The sequence below is a fragment of the Miscanthus floridulus genome, chromosome 11 (assembly GCF_019320115.1).
Source record: "Miscanthus floridulus cultivar M001 chromosome 11, ASM1932011v1, whole genome shotgun sequence".
NCBI lineage: Eukaryota > Viridiplantae > Streptophyta > Magnoliopsida > Poales > Poaceae > Miscanthus > Miscanthus floridulus.
In genome coordinates, this window is record NC_089590.1 from 725,393 (window position 1) to 746,776 (window position 21,384).

Genomic DNA, 21,384 nt, shown 5'->3' on the forward strand with positions numbered 1-21,384 from the left:
CAGGCACGACGCAACAAGGGCCTGTGGAACGGGGCGCGGTGGCAGGATGGAGGTGTGGAGGAGATAGGCCACAACATGCTGGCATTGTTTTCTATACGCGGGTGCTGTTTTCTAAGGTTCGTCCGGACACGTCCTGACGCTAGACGTGTCGTATTTGGTTGGGATAAATGAACTACACATCTTTGAATTATGTGACGTAATAAAAAAACTCAGATATCTTTCACCAGATTCACATTTTCCGATCTAAAATTACTTTTTATATTATGTTAATATTATATTTGCTCCTCCTTTGAACGTATGTACCCCCTGCGTGGATTTCATCATGTGGGCGCATCATTCTTCAAGTTGTAAGCATATATGATATGAATATGAATGCATAAACTTCATAAGTGTTCCTGCAACATCAACTTGCAATGAACAGTGACGCTCTCTACAATATACCAACAGAGTGGTCTGTATAATCAATCTGCGATACAAGATTACAACACGGTTATAATTGAAATACAACATGAGAACGTATTGTCCTATGTAATCTAAGTGGCAGTATGGCATATATGGCTGCTTTCTGTCGGTTGACAACATGAGAACATGTAGCTTCAATAATCTTGCAACTATGTATATATGCCAGCTCATATATATCATCATCCACTTGTCCCACACAACCCCTACTTGCAGTGCAGGCGTGAACTTCATAGAAAGAATCTTCTAACCTTTTAAATTCATCAAGAGGAACAGAAAAAAAAATCAGCCAAATTGTACCTTTCGTAATTGTGCAAAATTTAGGCCTTTAGTAATTAAACAAGGAATTTATTATTATTCACTAAATATAAACAAAATAAAAAAAACAACCCCTGAATGAAAGGCGTGCGCATTCTGTTACCTGCTCCAGAGTTAAGAACATTATCACATTCCATGACCCAATCCGACAAAAGTTTGCAATGAATCCCTTGTAGAAAGCACCAGGCCCCTGTGGAAAATAACCATCAATTATGCTTGGTCGGTGATAATTTTCTGCATAACACATGAGACCACATTCTATTCTAAATTAGCGGACAGAAAAACCCACTCCACAACAACAATGCATCTGCATCATCCAAAACTAGATCAACAAGGAAAAGAGCTATGGTTAATAGAAATATTGTAGCATGTTGAAAAATGTACACCAACCTAAGAAATATTTTTTACCTAGCTTAATCAGGAAGATTTGCCAGCAATAAAAAAAACTCCTAAATAAATAAATTATACATACCAAGAAAAAATTATAATCAGAATAAGTAAATAAGCAGAAAAAGTATCCACCAACTCAACCTCTATCAAACTGAATGAAAAATGTAAATACCATGAAACTAGACAATTTCAACAGATTCCATAAGAATAAGTTTATAAACAAAACCGATTTTGATGAGCCAGTAGATAAGGTAAGCCTAGGGAACTAAGAGTTCAAACAGAAGCCATGTCTTCTGTTACAAGAGTTTTATAAGAAATTTAGACTCACTTCTGTCAAGACAAGTCCTGGAGACCATGGTCCATCACATAATGTAGCTGGATTAAATAGATGGCTCCCTTCCTAATTACTAGGACATGTTTGGAACCGCTTAGTTTTTAAGCCATTTTTTGCTAGCTTCCCACAGTCAGTTTCCCTTGCTAAATTTCCAACAAGAGAATCTGGAGTGCAGTTTGAAACACATAGAATGGAAACACAGAACTTGCAGTGTTTCTAGTTTCTACCCTTGGATGAATTTCATACAATTGTTACAAGTTTAATTTGCTATCCACCATTTTGGTTGCCAATGATGAATCAGAATATAACATTGCGAGTACTAATGATGTTCGCACTTTGGAATTTCTCAACAAATCTTTGAAGAATCAAGATACTGCAGGGAAAAAAGGGGTCGGGTGGGGGTGGGGGAACAACTCCTTTGAACATTCTCTCCATCAATCCCTCAAAGTCATGCTCCCAAATTAGCATTCACCTCATCACTTCATGCACATGTTGACATACTCGAGCATGATAAACCCTAGTAGATTTGCTTTTGGACCTTAAAAGATTTGTGTAAATAGATGATAATATTCCTTGTTTTAGATTATGACCCAACTGAATGCACATTTTCTGAGCATTGTAATTCCAGGCCTCAATCATGAAAATGTAGCAATGTTCTTGGCAACTTTAAAGGCTGAGGTCTAAAGCTCAAAATATAAATTTTAGCGTAAAATAAGAGTGGATTATACTATAATATCATGACGGTCATTTGTGTAGTGACCTGTAACCGATTTTTCAACTGAATTAATGGTCAAAGCTCTACACTGGAATATGGAATAAGTTTAAAGTGACAAGGGTACAGGGTAGATGGATATTGACATACTGGATGCATACACATATGAGCTTGCCAACAAAGACCCAAGTGGAATGACTTCTTATTCTTGCAACAAGTGCGAAAAGATTTGTGGTAGAATAGAGCAACAGACAGAAGCAATTCAGAAAAAAACAGGGAAAGGATTTCATACGTCATTCTTTAGTGTCTTGGCAAAACAATCAAGAGTACTTCTGTATGTTGAATCACCCATCATTCTTGATTTCACCTAAACAGAAGTCATGGTAATCGAATTTGTGAAAATCAAGGCAGGGTTCAGAGTGAGCTAAACACATATTGAAACTAGGAACTTGGTAGTGTGCATATCCAGAATTTGCAGAGCATACCACATCCACTGGAGAGCCAATGCAAACAGCGAAAAACCCAGCACCAAGCCCAGCTAAAAGATGGGTAAAAACGTTATCAGTAAACCCAGGAAGTTTTAGAAACATCTGCATGAACAGAACAAAGGAATGAACAATGATAATGAAATATAACACCCACGACAAGACAAAAGAGAGTCAACAGGTACCTGTTTAAACTGATCGTAGCTGGCCAACTCAGCAGTGTTAATTATGGCATTGCGTGCGACATTTGGACCAAGGCCAGTCCACAAAGCTCCAATACCTTCCTGGAAGCATGAAAGATTTAAGGACCATGACAAACAAAGGAATAATCATCTAAACTTACTGCCCATGATTGTTAAAGTAACCTGTCTGATTATTGTAGCATATGCATTAAGGGCTCCAGAATAACTCCTCTTGACAGTGTTATCCTTTCCATGAGCTTGCAACCTAACTTTGACAAGATCAGTTGGATTTGCCACAACAATCGCTATGACACCTGAAAATAGACAAAAAAAAAGATCATTTAACAATGTATGGTTCCCTCCATTGCTGAGCCAAACCCTTTAAAGTGAACCAACCTGATTTATTAACTCCGATGCTAAAAACAGAAACAAAAAACTTGTGCATAGGACAAACCAGACATGAACCAAGAGAGGCTTTGGATATGAATAGTAAACAAGAGGAATGATTTAAAGAATAGGTAAAAAAATAGGAGTAAGGTTCCCACGATTCATTCTGCATCCGCATTTAGGGTGTATATGGTTTTCATCATTGACATTTTGACAGAGCTAGCTTGACTGTTAGACAGGCCTAGTGCTTATATGGTTAGGATAGATTGATTGATTGTTATCTAGTAGGCAAGGACCCCCTGCTGGTTCTGTTTCTATAAACCTGGGTCATCCTTGCCTATATATGTGTAACCTCATATCCCTGATAATCAATCAACTATCTTGCGCCTGATCTCTCATATGGTATCATATCTCTCACATTGACCCCTGAAAGTGAATCAACCTGGTTTCTAGCTACGTTGTCAAAAAGAGAACCACATTTTGACATGATAAAACTCAGATGAACAAAGGCAGCCATGTTTAGCTATGCAGGAAAGCAAGCAAGAGGAGATCCAAAGCAGAGATGAACAGACAGATGTCACGGTTCACATGATTTATGCTGCATTCAAATGGTAAACTGCAGAGCAAGTTGTATATGGCAGTCTGGCAGATAAGAGATAAGTTTGTTGTGTTTGCAATCTGAAAGAAGTTTAGTTATTTTAAGCTGGAGCGGAGGGAGCAGAATGTACAAACCCGTGGTAAGCGCAGCAAGAATCTTGCTTAGCAAACTGACATCACCCACAGCAGCACCTCCTACGAAGAAAGCCTTCACCTGCAAGTAAAGAGAAGGGGGATTTCATTTGTTATTGTGAGGAAGACGAAGTCACTTTGAATTGGAGGAGAGAGGGGAAAGAATGTGGAGGAGCACAGACAGGCTCATACAAGCTGATGCGGAGGCCACCGTAGAGGAACTGGCGGTGAAGGCCAGGGATGACACCCTTCCAGAGCGCGGCAACCCCTTCCTCCCTGGCGATGCACATGATCGTGGCTAGCATTCCTCCACCAGCAGCAGCTGCGGCGGCTGGTGGCGCCGGCAGCGGCGTCTTCCTTTGCAGCTGGAGCCGCACTTTGGCTGTGTCCAAAGGAATGGTGCAGACCTGATTATATTCATTGGTAAATCAAAGCTGACTCCAAACCCAAATTGTTGACAGTGAGATCCATTTTGGCTGAGATTAAATAAAGATCCTTCCTCCCTATTTTCTTTGAAAGCAATGGCATGTACTATCTATGTTGGCCCAGCTAGCAAGTAGCCCCCGAACTAACTAATTCTAAGTCGCAAAATAAAAGACAGATAGCACGCTGCACGCCACTTGCAAGCCAAACAAATTCCTCTTTTAATTTGGTTAGGCTCAAAGGCTCAAATAAAGGTCAAAGCAGAGGTACTACCTACAAGCACTAGTCACAACTCACTGGTGATATTAAGGCGGGGAGGGAGTCGTCCCAATTTGGCTGCCTCCGACTTCGCCTCCCAGATGGGTGGATGCGATGCGATGCGCGAGGGAGGCTAGGAAAAAAAAATTAAAGAATGCGGAGGGTCTCGGCGGACGGTACCTCTGCGAAGCAGGCGGCGAAGGCGCTGCTGAAGAAGATGGCGGTGAAGGAAGAAGAGGCCGTGGCCATGCTCCCCCCCGTCTCGTGGTGGTGGGGTTGGTCGGGGACGAGAAGAATCCAGTGACCGTCAGTGAGTCAGTCGGCAGGCAGTGTAGTAGCGCGTGGGAGGGGAAGAGGGTGGAGGTGGAGGTGGAGGTGGTTGGCTTTGGCTCTCTGGCTGGATCGACTGGACAACAAGAACCTCCTGCACTCAGCACTTACACGTACGGTAGCACCGATGCACAAGGTCACATGCATCACAGATCCAGATCTCGATTCAGAGCAACAACTACGCAAAAACCATGGACACGATCGAGGTGAAAGTCAAACATCAAACCAGTTTCCAATGTATGTACCACACATCAGAGCTAGGTTGAGCCCAAATATCCTTTCTTTGTTACTGCCGCCTTTCTCAGCTCAGAGTCATTTTAATTTTAGGAACTTGATTTTATTCTCCATCAGCAGTAGTAGTAGATACCATTTTAGATTGTCCGCGTGGTGTCCTCATCATAACGTTGATTTTACACTACATTAATTGTTGTTGCAGCTTGAGTGATTATTCTCCGTAAACAATCTAACTTCTATCACAAGGAATCGAATCTAAGGCCTTGTTTAAATCCAGGGCGTAAAATTTTGGGGTGTCACATCGGGTGTTATATGGAGGTGTCGCATGGGGTCTTCGGAATCATGGACTACTTAAAAGATTCGTCTCGTAAAGTAGTCGTAATCTGTGCAATTAGTTATTTTTTTAGTCTATATTTAATACTCTATGCATGTGTCCAAACATTCGATGGGATATGGTATAAACTTTTGGTGGATAAACTAAACAATGCCTAATTTGTATCTCTCACTTGAAAAAACAAAACAAGGGAAGGTTCTTCCAATACATGTGCTCTCTCCACGTCAAATTATAAGGTGTTTCAGTTTTATTCTAGGTTAAAAAAGATATTATGCCTGCCACGTCAAAAAGTATGATGTGATTGTTGTCACCTAAAGCTATTCAAGGGCGGCATGTATGCATTGGTTTTAAGGGCAACCATAATGTTGAAAAAAAGGGGTGACCTTAAGCAATCCATTCATGTCTAGATAATAAACATTGTGGGAAGGCACCTTAGGGGGACAACCTTAAGGTCAGCCTTAAGCTTAAGGTGTAGCCTTAAAGAATATATATAAAAAAATTATTCTCTCTCTTTCCTCTTATTTTCCATGCACAACCGTTGGCACTATCTTCTCACGTGGGTTCCATCAATAGATCATAACCGTTGCGAAGTGGGCTGTAGTTATTACCCTCTGAAGTGGATCACACGCCTAAGGTTACCTTTGCCAATGTACATTGCGCTTGTCCTTAACCCTGGGGTGGAATGTTCATAATAGACAAACTTGATTTTAGTGTCGTGTCACGTGGTACTAGTACTAAAACCAGCCAAAACACATGACATACATGCATTGATTTTAAGGGAAGGCGTCAAATACTCCCTCCATTCGAAATTAGAAGTCGTTCTGTCTTTTCTAGATACATAAATTTTGCTACGTCTGATATATACATTTTATGTTTAGGTATATAGTTTTTACTATGTATTTTGAGACCAAACGATTTATAATTTAGAATGCATGGAATACGTAGGATTTTTCCCCAACATGAACTATAATATGTAATGGAGGGAGGAGTTTAATTTAAATATGTTTTGATGCCCTGACTATAAAGTTCAAATCTGAACACTAGTTTTCTAATGTCAAAAACTTTGTCGGTGATATCAGCGAATCTTCTGTAAGACTGTAACTGCCTGACATGCTGAGATGGTGCGTGTAGCTCGATTAGGGGGTGATTACACATATATATCTGAACCCTTGTTACTGTTAAACACGTAGTGATAAATAAACAGTGTGCTTTATTTGATGACTCCTTTTGGCCTGACATGTAAAGTGGTAATTAATTTGGACATGCTCATTTTACTCTGAACGGTTGTTTGGACGCATCCACATTCTCATTCGCTGGTAACTGGTTATTATTGCTTACAAAGTGCAAGGTGACGGACATCAACAGGACGGTGCTATCCCTGAATCCTTTGATCATACGAAATACGATCTTTTCTTCTTCTTTCCCGTTTTGCGTATTTAGTTCAATCTCACGGCATGTTTCAAAAAAAAAGGCAGAATGGGAAGTGTCGAATAGGGAAGAAAAATTTCGGTAGTGTACAGATAGGAAAGTTTTGAACTTTATTATAGATGCTAAATAAGAAAGAGCAAGTTTTTTTTTTTTTTTTGCGCTAAATAGGGAATTTTGTCAAAGTTCAATGGCGAAACTAGCAGAGTTGGGCCAAACGGCCTAGTTCATAACTGGGCCCTAGCCACAGCCCCACACACAACACAAATGAAGACTTGACCAGTTAAGGAATCTCAGCCCGACTTTTATATTACATATACATATACTATAGGGAAAATGGTGTTCTTGCCCCTTACACAGATGTGCAATTGTGATTTTACCCTTGTTTTTCTAACTTTGTGATTTTGCTCTTAACTATTCACAAGTCAACGCGATTTTGCCCCTGGTCAACGCGAATTTGCCCCCGTTTTTACCGTTGACCAGGGGCAAAATCGCGTTGACTTGTGAACAGTTAAGGGCAAAATCATAAAGTTACAAAAACGAGGGCAAAATCACAATTTCACAACAAAGTAGAGGCAAGAACACAAGAGCCCCTATACTATACTAGAACAAAAATCACTCAAGCCTGAACTATTTTTCTCTAAATCCGACGCAAATATGCATGGTGACAGCCACAGGCGTCATTAAGCACTGCAAAACATTAATCGGCCTGTTCGCTTGTTGGTTTTAACCAGCCCAAACCAGCCAGCCAACAGTGTTTTTCTCTCACAATAAATCAGCACCAGCCAGCCCAAATCAGCCCAGAAACCAACCAGCGAACAAGCCGAATATATACTAGCATACACGAGAGATCCATGCCATCTTTACTATCGATAGCAATAATATCAACAGATAATAAATGCATAGAATGCGCCTGCTGGTCAGCGCGGATTGAGGCTGGGCATAACGCTGCTGAGCAGGTTGCTACCAGAGACCTCCATGGACGAAATGTAGTGATCATCCGAAGAAGCCATCCGCGAAGCCGACGCTGTGGGTGTGCTGGTGGTATTGCTGCTGCTAGAGCCCATCCCAAGGACGCCAGACTCTGACGATGCTATGTTCTCTGTCCCTGGCGTCATGCGCCATATCGTCTCTAGCTCCCGAACCACTTCCACCATGGATGGCCTCGAGTCCGTCTCGTCCTGGCAACACCGCAGCGCCAGCGCAGCAAACTTCTCCACACACTCAGCAGGGTATGAGCCCATCCGGTTATCAACCACCGAGAATATCATCCCTGACTGATTGGCTGCCAAAACCTCTCTGACTATATTTCTTCCATGAGAAATTGGCTGCATCCCAGTCAGCAGTTCCAAAAACACAACACCAAGGCTGTACACGTCGCTCTTGTCCGTGAGCTTATGAGTGAGGAAATACTCTGGGTCAAGATAACCCTACAAAAATCAAGAGAGGAATATATGCATTGGTCATGATGTATGGTGTGTTTCACTTTCAGTATATATCTCAGGAAGCACTTTAGGGTATGGTATAGCCTATTTACCGGGGTGCCTTTGACAACAGTGGAGACATGACCAGGGGCACTCCCCTCTGTTTCTGGCAGCGGAGCAAGGCGTGAGAGACCAAAATCAGCAACTTTTGCAACAAACTTCGAGTCCAGTAGAATATTGCTAGCTTTGATGTCACGATGATATATTGGAGGATCTGCTTCTGTGTGCAAATACAGGATACCACGTGATGATCCCAGCGCGATCCGTAGCCTCATGGGGAAATCTAGAGGCACCTTAGCTCTAGCTGCAAACAGATAAGTGTTCATGAAACTTGTCAGGTTAGAAAGGCAGCATTTTTTTATATAATTATGGAGTTCTGCAAGATGACATGTATTCATGAAACATTTTTTTATATAATTTGGTGGCATGACTTTTGAACAGGGGGTAATATGAATGCACAATGATCCATAACAAAGACGCACAAATTCGTAGTTTCATTACATTTTTCAGTTGAATGTCAGGATGAACAATGTGGTTTTATATGTCACCATAGCAAAAGAAAGATTAAATACAGATGGGGAAACTGCTTGGATGCAAAAATCACACGTGACAAACATAGGATTTGTGATACTTTTACAATTCTATTTGTTGGCTCCAATTGCATCACTATAGTTAAATTTTAAGGTGCTTATAGTGGCAGTGAATAAGGACTAACCTGAAAGATGATCACGTAGATTTCCATTGGGCATATACTCATATACCAGCATCTGCAATATAGGCTTAGCAATGTCAGGCTACTTTACAGTAATGTTGAATGGAAGGTACACCTACTAGTAACTCCATCTATATCATGATTTCCAGCAAGATGGGATACCAACAAGAAAGTTCTACACAAAAGAAACATGCATTTATGTTCCCTTCCACAAGTGCATTAGAACCAACAAATTTGTAAGTCCACTTTTCCACAACTCAGTTCAAAAGAAGCAATCAATTGAATAATCACCAACATGAAATTGAGTTTAAAATTTTTCTTCTTCAGAGGGAAAAACAAAGAAAAAGGTTTTGAAAGGACTACCTGTTCATCTTCTTCATCACAATAACCAAGCAAAGAGACTAGATTACGGTGATGCAGCCTCGATAGCAATTCTATCTCTGTGAAGAATTCCTTTGAACCCTGAAGAGACCCTTGCTGTGCTCGCTTTATTGCTACTACTGTTCCATCAGCCAACGCACCTCTGTATACCTTGCCATACCCTCCTTGGCCAATTAGTGTTGAATCATTGAAGTCATGTGTACAATGTGACAATTCATCAAAAGTGAAGTCTTTTACACCAGTAATTTTCATTGAAATTCTTTTCGCTGCATCGACAATAAAGCCTTGTCATTTGAACAGCACATAACTTATATATGGAAAGGATATTGACATATTGTTATATGCACAGTAAGTCCTTTACTAAAATAGTAAATAAATGAATACAGAGAAGGGCAATTGGAACACCTTACAATTTTCAGAAAAAAAATGCAAACTTTCTAATTTTTAACTGTTTATAAGAACATAGAAAGTAGAGGTGGAGGATTTACCAGAGCGTTTCTTTGAAGAATGTCTTGAACGTCTCCGCAATATAATGATAGTAACGAGGGATGAAAGAATGGCAGCTGCAGCAAATGCTGCCATGACTACCCCAACAATGGCACCTGTACTCAGACCAGACTTCCTACCCTGTGGTAATACTGGAAAGATAGCATGAGAAATAGGTGAGCCCTCTATCTTCTAGACTTGCTACGATTACGGAAATTTAAATGGATCTTCTAGAATATGCAGAAAACATACGTTGGTGAAATTTTCCATAACACTAACTTTTGTAGGCATGTTTGACCAACAGCATCATGTCAGTGTTATACCACATTCCACATATTCAATCCCAAAATATCAATATTCTGATTATAACTTTTAGGCTCATACCTGAAGATTTTTGTAAAATGTTTCTATAATATTAATATGTATATATGAAAAAAAACTGTAAACCTCCAAATATTTTAAAAGGTTTAACCCTTGTAGGCTGTAGGTTGAGTTCAATATCCACCAATCACCACTGGCCCAAATGACCAAACTCATGTTGTGACTGTAGCACGTTCACCATTCTTACCAATGTGGAGTAGCAACTAAGAAGCTAACACAAGAGTAGATAGGACCTATTATTATATACATCTTTTCATAACTTGCTCACTATCACCAAGTGACATCAGTTATTTAGTCAGATTCAAGTTTAACTACATAAGGCATCCTTATCATCGTAAAAACTCATAAATGCTCTAATAGAGTCCTCCAATAAATGAACAATACAGAAACAAAATAAAGATGTGAGAAAAGATATCATACTGGCGTTGTACCACCCTCGGTTGAAGCTGATAAGTTCATAGGGACCAAATATATCAGAGTCTTGAATGTGCCAACCTGTGAACATACCATTAAGCCTCAACACCTCATTTGCATTGAAATAGGGAGTGTTATTTGGAAATAGTTTCAGGTCCATCCTCAGCCTTGGGCCTTCTTCCCACATGAAAGTAGAAACTTCTAATTGGTATAATGACAATGAAAGCCCAGATGATAAGTACTGTTGGAATTGGGATTCATATGGAATGAAATTCCAGAACCCAGGACTCTTAAGCCGGTAATCCACATAAACTGGAACGGCACATATGCATGGTATTGGTGACAATGGTATTCTTTCGAAAGGAAGGTCGCATGGTGGACAAAGTGTACTGTTATCTGCGGAACCTCCAGGTTCAGGTACAACTGTTGCTGAGTGACAATACTGAGAAATATTCAGTTGGTTTTGCGCGGCGCAAACTGGGTTTCCGTGTAATCTAAACATGACAAGTTAAATAAAAAAATCAGGTCCTGCAAATATAGGTGCACAAGTAAAAAGTACATGTTCTATAGAATGTGCATTCCAGTTTTTGACGTGAACAACATTTTCTTTTCCAAATAATAATGGGTAAAAGTATTCATTAGTATTTTAATTAGAATCAAGAAAATTATAGTCTACATCATGATATTTTTTCTTGCAAACATGCATGAGACTTGAGAGCCTACATCGTCATATTATAAGAACTATTCATCAAACAATCCCTTTTGCTAGAGAAAAGAAATACAGTAAATGTCCAAATGCGAAAATCATACAAAAGGGATCATATAATCTAATGTTATTCTAACATGCAACAACCATAGCACCTCAACTCAATTTCACATGGAACCACCAAGTACTTTGGACTTGGGTTCTCCTAGAAAGGTTAGGTATTGACCTTCACTTATGGGAGTATCAATAAATGAAAAACAGAGTAAAATTGCAGGCATCAATAAATTTAATAAGCATTTGTTTTTGGAACAACTAAGCATAGAAAAAATTAAGCTGAGTACCCCGTATACTGAGACACAAGATGGATGACTACAAAGGTTGTCTCCTTATATGCTGATATGTTCTGATATTCAAACAAAAGATGTTGCACATGTCATTGTTAGACTTTATGGAATTTACACTACTTCTGAAGCTACCAGAAAATATATATGTCAGCATCACTTCTTCTTTAGCCAAGATTATCAGACCGACAGTGACAACATAACATCTCTCTAATAAGTCAAGATTCTCTGAATAACAAGAAACATATATTGAATAGAAATGCATACAGGATGGTAACGTTGGCAGGCGGTGAAAGAGGAGTTGACAGATTGTTGAGAGAATTGTTCTGGAAATCCCTGCAAATATTCATTAGAGAATTAGACTATCATTACCTTGTTCTAGAAAATAAGACAAGGATTGAAGATTTGAAGATCTTACAGTATAAGACTTCTATTTCCACTTAGATCAATATTTTGCCAGATATTAGATGGAACAGAACCAGTCAAGTTGTTGTAGTCAAGTGACCTGAGCAAAGACAATTTTAGTTTCAGTTCAGCCTGATATGACTGATCATTTCAGAGAATAGCTACCATCTGACTGTTTGAGATAAACAAACTATCCTCAGTGAAAGGAAATTATTTTTTGAAAGCATGGGATGGGCCTGCAGAAGGTACTGAGAACACATTGATTTTATCTTGTGGTTACACTCTATATCTATTAGATCAAATTTATATAAAAGGAGAGCCCTCTATAAGGAAGCATATTCTAACTGTTACTATTAAGAAAGAATTGTGTAAAGGCTTCCACCACAAATGTTATTACCCTCGATATCTAGAGACCTATCCTCTATGCAAAGTCTTTTACAAATGATACAAAGATCTTAACAGTTGTTGCACACACTAACACATAAATAGTGCAAAAAGGGTTAGATCATACTTACAATCTTTGGAGATTAGGAAGGCCAGAGAAAATTCCTGGAATGGAACTATTAAGATAATTGTGGGAAAGATCACTGCACAATATGAATATGTGAGAATCACTGTCTATGCAATCAGAATAATCAATAAATGATAGATTTTGTCAAATGTTTATGTATAATAAATAAAATACTATGATTTGGCTGCAAGGGTTCTGTTTTATACATTGTAGTTATGTTGCTTGCAAATTGGCTGGCTGGTATTGCACCTCTCAACTGATTCCAGCTAAGATCCCTGAAACACATTGGACAAAGATGAGAACAAAAGATAACTTGCCAAATTCTCATAAACACCATGTGCAAAAAGCCAAAAAACTAATACTTTTTCTCATAATAACAAAAAAGGGTAATTTCTTTTCCTAAAAGGTGATTATGCAGTATAGAACTTTACATACAAGTAGCCAAGTTGGGGTATTCCACTGACGTCAGGAACAGATCCTTCCAAGCTGCAGTTCCTCAAACTCCTGATGGTGACAGTATCAATTAGATTAATATAAACTGTGATAAACGATGCAGGAAAAAAAGAGAGAGGAGGAATAAATATGAAGCAAACTTAAATTCTTGAGATGCATTAAAGCTTTACACCTTAATTTGCAAGGCATTCAAATGCCAGTGTCCTGAGATGCTAGTCATATTGGGTAAAAAACTGGATGTCTACTGTGTACATGAGAGGGGCTGCTGTGGATAGGGAGCTACTGTGTTCAAATGCCAGTGTACATGAGAGGGGCTACTGTGTACAAATGTGGATTCCCATTACTAATACAAAAACTTACGTGAGAACTCATATAAGAATACAGAATACAAAAGGAGATAAAGCAAACTTACAATTTCAGAAGTGTTGAGATGTTGCCATAAGATGAAGGAATTGTACTTCCAGAGAAATTATTATTGTCCAATTGTCTGCACATTATTTTAAAAAGATGTAGTTAGGACAATGAATGCAATGCAATTCCAAACTGAAATTGCAAATGCATATTAAAATATTTCAAGAAAACAAGAAGCTCAATGCGCAATGATTTTTTGTACACTGAATCGACACTACTACAATTCTACAAAACACGCTATCCATCCAGATTTGTAACCCATGACCGTGAAAATGATAGGGATACTCAAAAGTATCCCAGCTAGTTGCCCACCGGCGAGGGATGTGAGTGTCCCTGACAACCAACAGGGATAATCAAATAAAAAAAGATGTCCTTTTGGCCCCAAAACAATTGTAAGAAAAAAGCCACCTCAACAACCCCCCCCCCCCCCCCCCCCACCACCCCAGGTCACACCTTTTCCCAGCAGGGTTACACATTTTCTCACACACTTGGTATTCGGGGGAGTCGAACCCACAACCTTATGCCTCGCACTTAGCCTGCTTGCCATCCAACAAGATATTGACCATCCATAGCAATGCAATATTTTTTTCACTTTTGACCTTTGTTCTTTAAAACTTTAGTAAATTATTTTGGCATCTAAATGACTTCGATTTAAAAAAAATCAATTGGGAAGTAATATATATTGTCAGAATCTACAAATTTTCATATTATTAAGCTTTGGCCTACTGCAGCTAAAGCTGCAACTGTTGCTGCAGAAAATAATTGCGATTTACTATAGTTGAAACAGCCACAGCTGCAGCGAGCAGGCCACTTGTTTCCATCAGAGTCCATATAAAAAAGTTAAGATTCTGAAACAGGAAACTATCAGAGCTGGTTTGTAATATCAACCAACAGGGATACTAAGTATCTATGGTGATTTGTAATATGAAAAGGCATGGATAGTAATGAAGGTATCTGCACCAGTTGGTAACACGAACTGGCATGGATAGTCACCAATGTATCCATGCCAATTGATAACACTTGGGGCCTTGGGGGGCTCATTGTTTCCAGCTCGTCTTATGATCCAGCAATGATGCTTATCTGAGTCATTTCCCATTTTTTACGCAGGGATGAGTCTTTTTGTAGTAGTGAGATTTGTTTAAGTAGTTTTGATTCATTATTGATCTTGAATAGTAGTAAAGCCCCCAAAAATAGAGTGAAGTATATTGCAACAGCAGGTTAGCTTGAGCTACTGATCACATGATTATAGTGTTATTGTTAGTGAGAAAATAGTGCATTAGAGATCAGAATAAAACCAGATTTAAACCAAGACTACCACTTGATCTACAGACAGTTCGATGAAGTACTTATAGAGAAAATTAAAGAAATCATCACAAGTTAAGTAAGCATCTATTTCACAAAAGAAATTTAGACCCACACTCCTAAAGAGGTTAATATATTGTGTGGTTCCCAAAAATGTAGGTCAGCTCTAGTTAAAATTCAATGAAGCTATGAGATAACAGATATAGATTAACTACTTCACGGGAGATAAGCGTTTCATGCCAAGCAAAAATTTATACAATTTCTGATCAAAGAATGGTAGGCAGCCGAGCCAACCAAATTAACAAAACTGTGAGTATCTCTCAAGGTATCGCGATAGAAGCTTACGTACATGATGAGCACCTTTGGTAACTTTGATAGTTCTGGAGGAATATAGCCTGACAAGTTATTGTTATCCAACAATCTGCAAATTAATTAATTGTGTTCTCAGTAAAGTATAAAGAAAGACCACTAATGATGCAATGCCAGAAACTTACAGGTGAACAAGTGAAGGTAATCTGGATAACTCAGGTGGAATTTGACCGCTCAATGAGTTGTTGTTCATGTGGCTGGATCAAGATTGAAAATTCGTTAGGATACCTATTCCTTGATAACAGAGAAACAAACCATATTCTACTCACAAGTGCTTGGTTTTATTCAGGTTAGCAAATGATTTAGGTATGGGTCCAGATATGTAGTTCTGATCAATCTGAATCCGATTCAGATTAGGAAGGAAGCCAATCTCCTCTGGTAAAGAGCCATTCAATTGGTTTCCATTCAGGAGCCTGCAAATGCACAATGGGCACCTTGTTACAAGAGCAGAAACAATTGCATGAAAGAAATATTGCAAAGCTCATCCCATGACACAGGATGTGACAACAATGGCACACCTGGAGAAACACCTTTAAATTATTATGAAAGGAAAGTTAAAATGGAAAACAGAAATACCATGTTTTGGGGTGAATCTTAGATTCAGTCTAATGAATACTAAGTTAAACTAACAGCTATGAAGAACCAAGCACGAGGTCGGTCGGTTAGTGCCTAAATTTGATAGGATAGCCACCCAGAGCCAAACTCGGGGCTCACCAATTTGTCAATACCTCCCTGAGAAACTGGTTTCAGCACGTTTCCTGGTTAGACAGGGTTTGGCACTCCTCAACCTTCAATTAAAAAAAATGGCATTGGAAGTATCTCCTCTCCCCAGTAGTCAAGTAAAAAAACTTACAGCTATGACATGCCCCGTGTGCAACCAAAACATATTTGGAACTGATTCAGTCAGACAATGTTGTTGGCCAAATTTCTAAGAAGTGCTACAGATTTCGACTTACAATAATTCCAGAGAAGTGATGTTTCCAACCTCCTTAGGTATGGTCCCGCCGATCGAATTCCACATAAAATCCCTTCAAAGGAAATAAATACTCAGCCTCTTTGTGCATGTACCATTAAATAAGTGGGCAGTTAAAATGACATGCTAAACTTAGCTCTGCAATCAATCAACTGCTAGCTGAAATAATTCCACTTACATAATTTTCATTTGAGAAAGCTGACCAAGCTCAGGAGCCAAAGTTCCAGATAAATTCAAACGTAGGAGCTGTCTGCAATCAAATTTATGTTATACATGTAAATGCTTTAATAGCCATGGAATCAACTGGTGGGGTGGGGTGGGGGTGAGCTAGTTTTGCGGTTGTAAATTATTCTCTTCTTTATTGAAATGACATGCTGCTCTCCTACGCTTTTGAGAGAGAGAAAAACTGGTGGATGGAAGATGTGATCAAGTGAAACAAGTGTCACAGTAGTTACATCTGATTGTAAAAATAGCTAACTCCAGTAATAACAGAATAGTCTTGACACATTTTTGGTTACTTTTATTAATCAAACTCTCCAATGTTCCAAACAAAAGATGGTCTATTTTACAACAATGCCAAAACAGGAAGAATGTAATGAATGCTCCAACAAATTTCTGCTTTGAAAAGAGAGAGGGAGAGAAGGTGTGACAGCAGTTAATATGTAATCAATATTTATCTTCACAAAAAAAATGTGGAAAAGAAGATCCAGATGCAAACTTTTGGCCTACTAAGCAAAGGCAGTAAACAAATTATAATGAAACTAAGTTCAGGTTTAGTCACTCATCACCAAAAGTAACTCATAACAAATGTTAAGGTGTAGTGTGGAATGTATAACAAGCGCTTGATTCACAAGGAGATTGCTTATGCTCGTACAATTCCTGTACATGGTAGTATCCATCGCTGCCTGTTGCATTGTAACAGATAACATGAGACCAATTTCCCATGCATGGATCTCCACGGTTCCAGCTGCTAAGATTTCCGTGTGGATCTATCAAGCTGCCCCAAATAGCCTTGAGAGCATCAACTGCAGAGCAGATGAAACAAGTTTAGACACGCTTAGTTTGAGAATAATGTTGCAAGAATGAAACTTGAAGGCATGAAAAATAATTGCGATAATATAAGTAGTATTGCTGACTTGTATACACCTCTCCTCTCAAGTAAGGGCCATTTTTACAAGGTAAAAGTGAAATGGACACAAGTGACAAATATGCAGAGATCAAGCCAAGTAAGGGATATGCATGCAAAGTGCAGTGAATAAGAAGGATTTTACCTTCCCATGGTGCAGTGATCTGTGCAGTCGTTGGTTGCAAAAGGGTAAAAGATAATGTGAGGATAATGGAGCACAGGAAAAACACTTGAGGCCGTAACATATTTTGCCCCATTTGTCTAGACTATATAGATTTCACGCTTGTAGGCTCCCTCTGATAGCAGAATCCATTCCCTGTTAGGGAGCAGCAGAGCAGATGTTAGTTGTACAGACCCAAGATACACAAAGGGCACCAAATTAAATTAGTACTCAGAGCAGCTGGCAAATTTAAGAAAGGTATTCATCCAGAAGGAAAAATCTTTGCTAGTTGGAAATTCTTTGAGTTGTGCAGTTGTTAGCTTACATATATGGAACTCAAAAGAGTAAATTTTGTATCATAACAGCATCAGTCGGTAGGCTCTAACGCCAATACACACAAGAATCGAAAGTAAAAAAGCAATAAGCAGTACGATGATCAGGGCCCAAAACAAGTTTTGGAACACAATACAGGAAGGAGAAAGAAATTCCTTTGCTACTCCAATTCACAGGCAAGGAAATGTTGCTGCTGCATCCCTAACAACAATTGCAGTCATGACACCATAGCAGAGTATGAGCTCACGGAGGGATTAAAGCATGGCATGGCATGGTATTTCTTCAACAGAAGATGAAGGGGGAAAAATAGCTTGGATTTTGCAGCTAAGCAAAGTAATCAAGAGCAACTTCATAGTATTATGGGAAGAAAAAGAAGAATGCTGAACTCACCAGGTACAGGTAGCAAATCAAGCAGCAGAGAGGCACCAAGCAGAGGGAACGATTGAGCCGAATCGAACGCTGACAATGGAGTCACCAGATGAAGGGGACGAAGCAATAAAGAAAGGTGCCGGTGCCAGGGGTCGAGTAGCAGAGCAGGTAGCTACGGCGAGTTTACGCTGGCGATTAAGATATTGTAATGGCAACGGAAGGTGTGTGAGAAATGTGAACACGATGGAAAGGGACGATCCCTCCTCCTCTCCCTCCTCTGAGAGTGAAAGGGACACTGGGAAGAAGCGAGGAAAGTAGAAGCGCTCGTGTTAAGGTTGAGCCGTTGAGGGACACCGAGCTGCAATTGACCCGTTCCTCCCCTCCACCTCTTTGCGACCATTTCTTTCACGAGGTTTTTACATGTATGTCATTAAAAAAATGTGTAATTACATATAGGTTATTAAAAAATTTGACCGCACACGAGTGCCATCGTTCTGAACTTCTTTGCTCTCCAAGCTATTCCGTCCGCTTTTCAACTTAACGGTGTCAAACAGACAGGTGAAATGACCATTTTACCCTGCGGTGGGCAACATTTGTCAGCCACGCGCTCGGGCGAGGTGCAGGCGCGCCTCCCACGCCGCCGCGGCCAAGAAGAAGGAGATGGCAGGGAGCTGCAGCAGCGGCACGAGCCCCGGCAGTGACGTCGAGGGCCCCGGCGTGCAGGGAGGCGGCCTCGTCCCCAACGGCGGCGGCGAGAGCCAGGAGCCGGCGCGCATGGAGCTGCCGCAGCCGGTCTTCGCCGTGGATCTGACGCAGCCCGCGTGGAGGTGATGCGAGGAGGTCCGCCCCGGCCATCTCGGCCCCGGACAGCCGGTCCTCGGGCGCGTGCGGGCGAGCTCGGCCCCGGACAGCCGCCTCTGGCCAGCCGCCCGCATCCGCATCAGAACACTTGAGCCGCCGAAGCCGCCCAGTTCCGCGCGCTCTCGCTCTTTCCATCCTCGAATGGCGCATCCTGCTCTGCTCCGCCCTGCAGCTCGGTCAGCTCCCCGCCGGCGCCGAGGCTGCCGCGCGCCACCGCCACCCGCCGTCTCGCTGTTGCTCCCCAACACCCTCTGCGCACTCTCTCTCTCCTTTGCTGGTACGCGAACGACGGGGAAAAGCCGAAGATGCCGACTCCGTGCCAAATGCCATCGAGGACGCACGAGGTACGACCTAGCCCTCGCCCCAAAGCCACGGACGCGCCGGTGCCCCTCCGTCTCCTCCTCGCCTAGCCCCTCGTCATCCCGTTCGCCCTCGCCGCCGCCGCGGACGCGAGGAGCGAGGACGCTCCGGTGCCCGCCTCTCCTCCTCCTCGCCTGCTCCCTCACCCTCCCGCTCGCTGCCGCCGCCACGGATGCGAGGAACGAGGACGCGCGTCCTTGCCCCTCCCACACAGCGACGCCCGCCCGCCGCCCCACCGCGGGCATGGGCGCGGGGGCACGTGCGAAGCAGAGAGATGAGGTCGACTTTGAGAGAGAGGGGGGATAGGGATGACAGGGGTATTAAGGACGTTTTGACTGACCAGACCCACTTGTCAGGACTCTCAAACGGTGAAAAACGAATAGAACACCGACGGAATGGCTTGGAGAGCAAAGAAGTTCAGAACAATGACACTCGTGTGCGGTCAATTTTTTTAATAACTTATGTGTAATTACAAATTTTTTTAATAACATACTTTCATCCTCCTTCCTTCCTTCGTCTGCTGCTTCTTCTCCGGGAAGGTGGAGAGAGTAGATGGAATCCCCAAACCCCAATCCACCACCCAACCATCCCGCATTGACCGCTCTCAGAAGCATTAAATGAATGAACGCAAGGCTGAGCCCAATCATCCAGCATCAGCGGTTGGATTGGACGGGGGTTGGTGCCGAAACAGACTTGGTTTGCTCTGCTCGCCGTCGTCTGTCTCCCCTCCCCCTTTTCTGACATCAGCTCGTCGAATTTTGCTGCAATTGAATAGACCGAGCCAATCCACGCGCGGGGAGGAAAAATCGAAAAAAACGAGGAAGAAGAGGTCAAACTCGAGCGGCGAACGGCAGGTGAAGCTCCTCGTCCCCATCCTGGACTGGAGCTCGTCGGACGTCATTCCCCCCGCCCGCCACCGCCTTCCCTCCCTGACGACGACGGAAAAAAATGTGTGCTACCACTGTCAGGTGGGCCCGTCACTATACATTAGGCGGCCACAGCTTTTTACACGTTGCATCAAAATCAAACACATGTAAAAAAAAAGATCAAATCAAAGAAATAAAATTAAAAAATACTAATTGTTGCAAATCTTCGACTCAAGGTTGTTGACGATTTCATTTCATTTGTCACTTGCCGCTTAATTTTAACTTTGGTTCCATGCAAAATGCTTGTGAAAATCTACCAAAAACCATTAACCATTAGTTCCTTTGCGTGCGCATAAAGACTGAACATTTGAGGATGATATAGATAGTCCCGTGGTAATGCTCTGAACCGGGCATCCGTTTGCCCGGACGTTTCGTTGTTGGCCGTGATGTAAGCCCAACAACCTACTATCCTTCATTTCTTAAAAAAAGCTCATCTACTCATTCATTCGTTTCTCTTCCTATCGCTCTTATCCTCTCGGCTGCCGCCTCCGAGCACATAGCCCCAGGGCCTGCCAGGCGCTATGCGTGGCCGCCTCCGAGTCACGGTGCACGACTGCCGGCCCTACCAGGCGCAGCGCGCGGCTGCCCTCTCCAAGTCGCGCGGCCACGTCCTCCCTACCGCTCCTACGGCCAATACCTCCCTTCCGCAACGTGTAGCCACTGCCGCCGGCTCGCCACCTACAAGCGTCGCCGGGCCGCTACCTCCGATGAATACCACACACCGACGAGCCTCCATTTTACCGAGTAGCAAGGAGATGTTGCGTTAAAAACGCATGTTACATGAGTATGTTTCAATTGTTTCAGATGCTTCAGAGGTATGTTGGAAGTATTTTATATGGATGTTGCAAAAATAGATCGGGATATAGAACATGTTGCAATATTGTACACATATGTTAAAAAACGTACATTCCAAATGTTTC

General features: G+C 41.5%; 2 protein-coding genes across 4 annotated transcripts; both read right to left on the minus strand.

Moving 5' to 3' along the window:
- Window positions 1–403: 403 nt before the first annotated feature.
- Window positions 404–5,431, minus strand: LOC136492987 (mitochondrial uncoupling protein 1-like). 3 transcript variants are annotated; one of them, XM_066489011.1, is made up of 9 exons: window positions 4,858–5,427; window positions 4,179–4,403; window positions 4,000–4,078; window positions 3,064–3,194; window positions 2,884–2,982; window positions 2,699–2,803; window positions 2,506–2,580; window positions 881–967; window positions 404–710 (listed from the first exon to the last, which is right to left on the minus strand). In XM_066489011.1, exons 1-9 carry the CDS (start codon window positions 4,924–4,926, stop codon window positions 690–692), a joined length of 891 nt encoding a protein of 296 aa, XP_066345108.1. In that variant the 5' UTR covers window positions 4,927–5,427; the 3' UTR covers window positions 404–689. The 3 variants fall into 3 exon arrangements, 2 of the variants coding, with proteins under 2 accessions (XP_066345108.1, XP_066345109.1); XM_066489012.1 differs by having other exon boundaries at window positions 4,179–4,378; window positions 4,858–4,996; XR_010768279.1 differs by lacking the exon at window positions 404–710 and having other exon boundaries at window positions 904–967; window positions 2,699–2,751; window positions 4,858–5,431.
- A 2,029-nt stretch (window positions 5,432–7,460) lies between these two features.
- LOC136494105 (probable LRR receptor-like serine/threonine-protein kinase At1g06840) lies at window positions 7,461–18,611 on the minus strand. The gene is made up of 20 exons (XM_066490252.1): window positions 18,339–18,611; window positions 17,601–17,771; window positions 17,204–17,354; window positions 16,508–16,579; window positions 16,313–16,384; window positions 15,626–15,769; window positions 15,482–15,553; window positions 15,337–15,408; window positions 13,687–13,761; window positions 13,257–13,325; window positions 13,028–13,096; window positions 12,826–12,897; window positions 12,324–12,410; window positions 12,173–12,241; window positions 10,865–11,352; window positions 10,066–10,215; window positions 9,560–9,843; window positions 9,200–9,251; window positions 8,538–8,788; window positions 7,461–8,430 (listed from the first exon to the last, which is right to left on the minus strand). Exons 2-20 carry the CDS (start codon window positions 17,710–17,712, stop codon window positions 7,921–7,923), a joined length of 2,871 nt encoding a protein of 956 aa, XP_066346349.1. The 5' UTR covers window positions 17,713–17,771; window positions 18,339–18,611; the 3' UTR covers window positions 7,461–7,920.
- Between the last annotated feature and the right edge of the window lie 2,773 nt (window positions 18,612–21,384).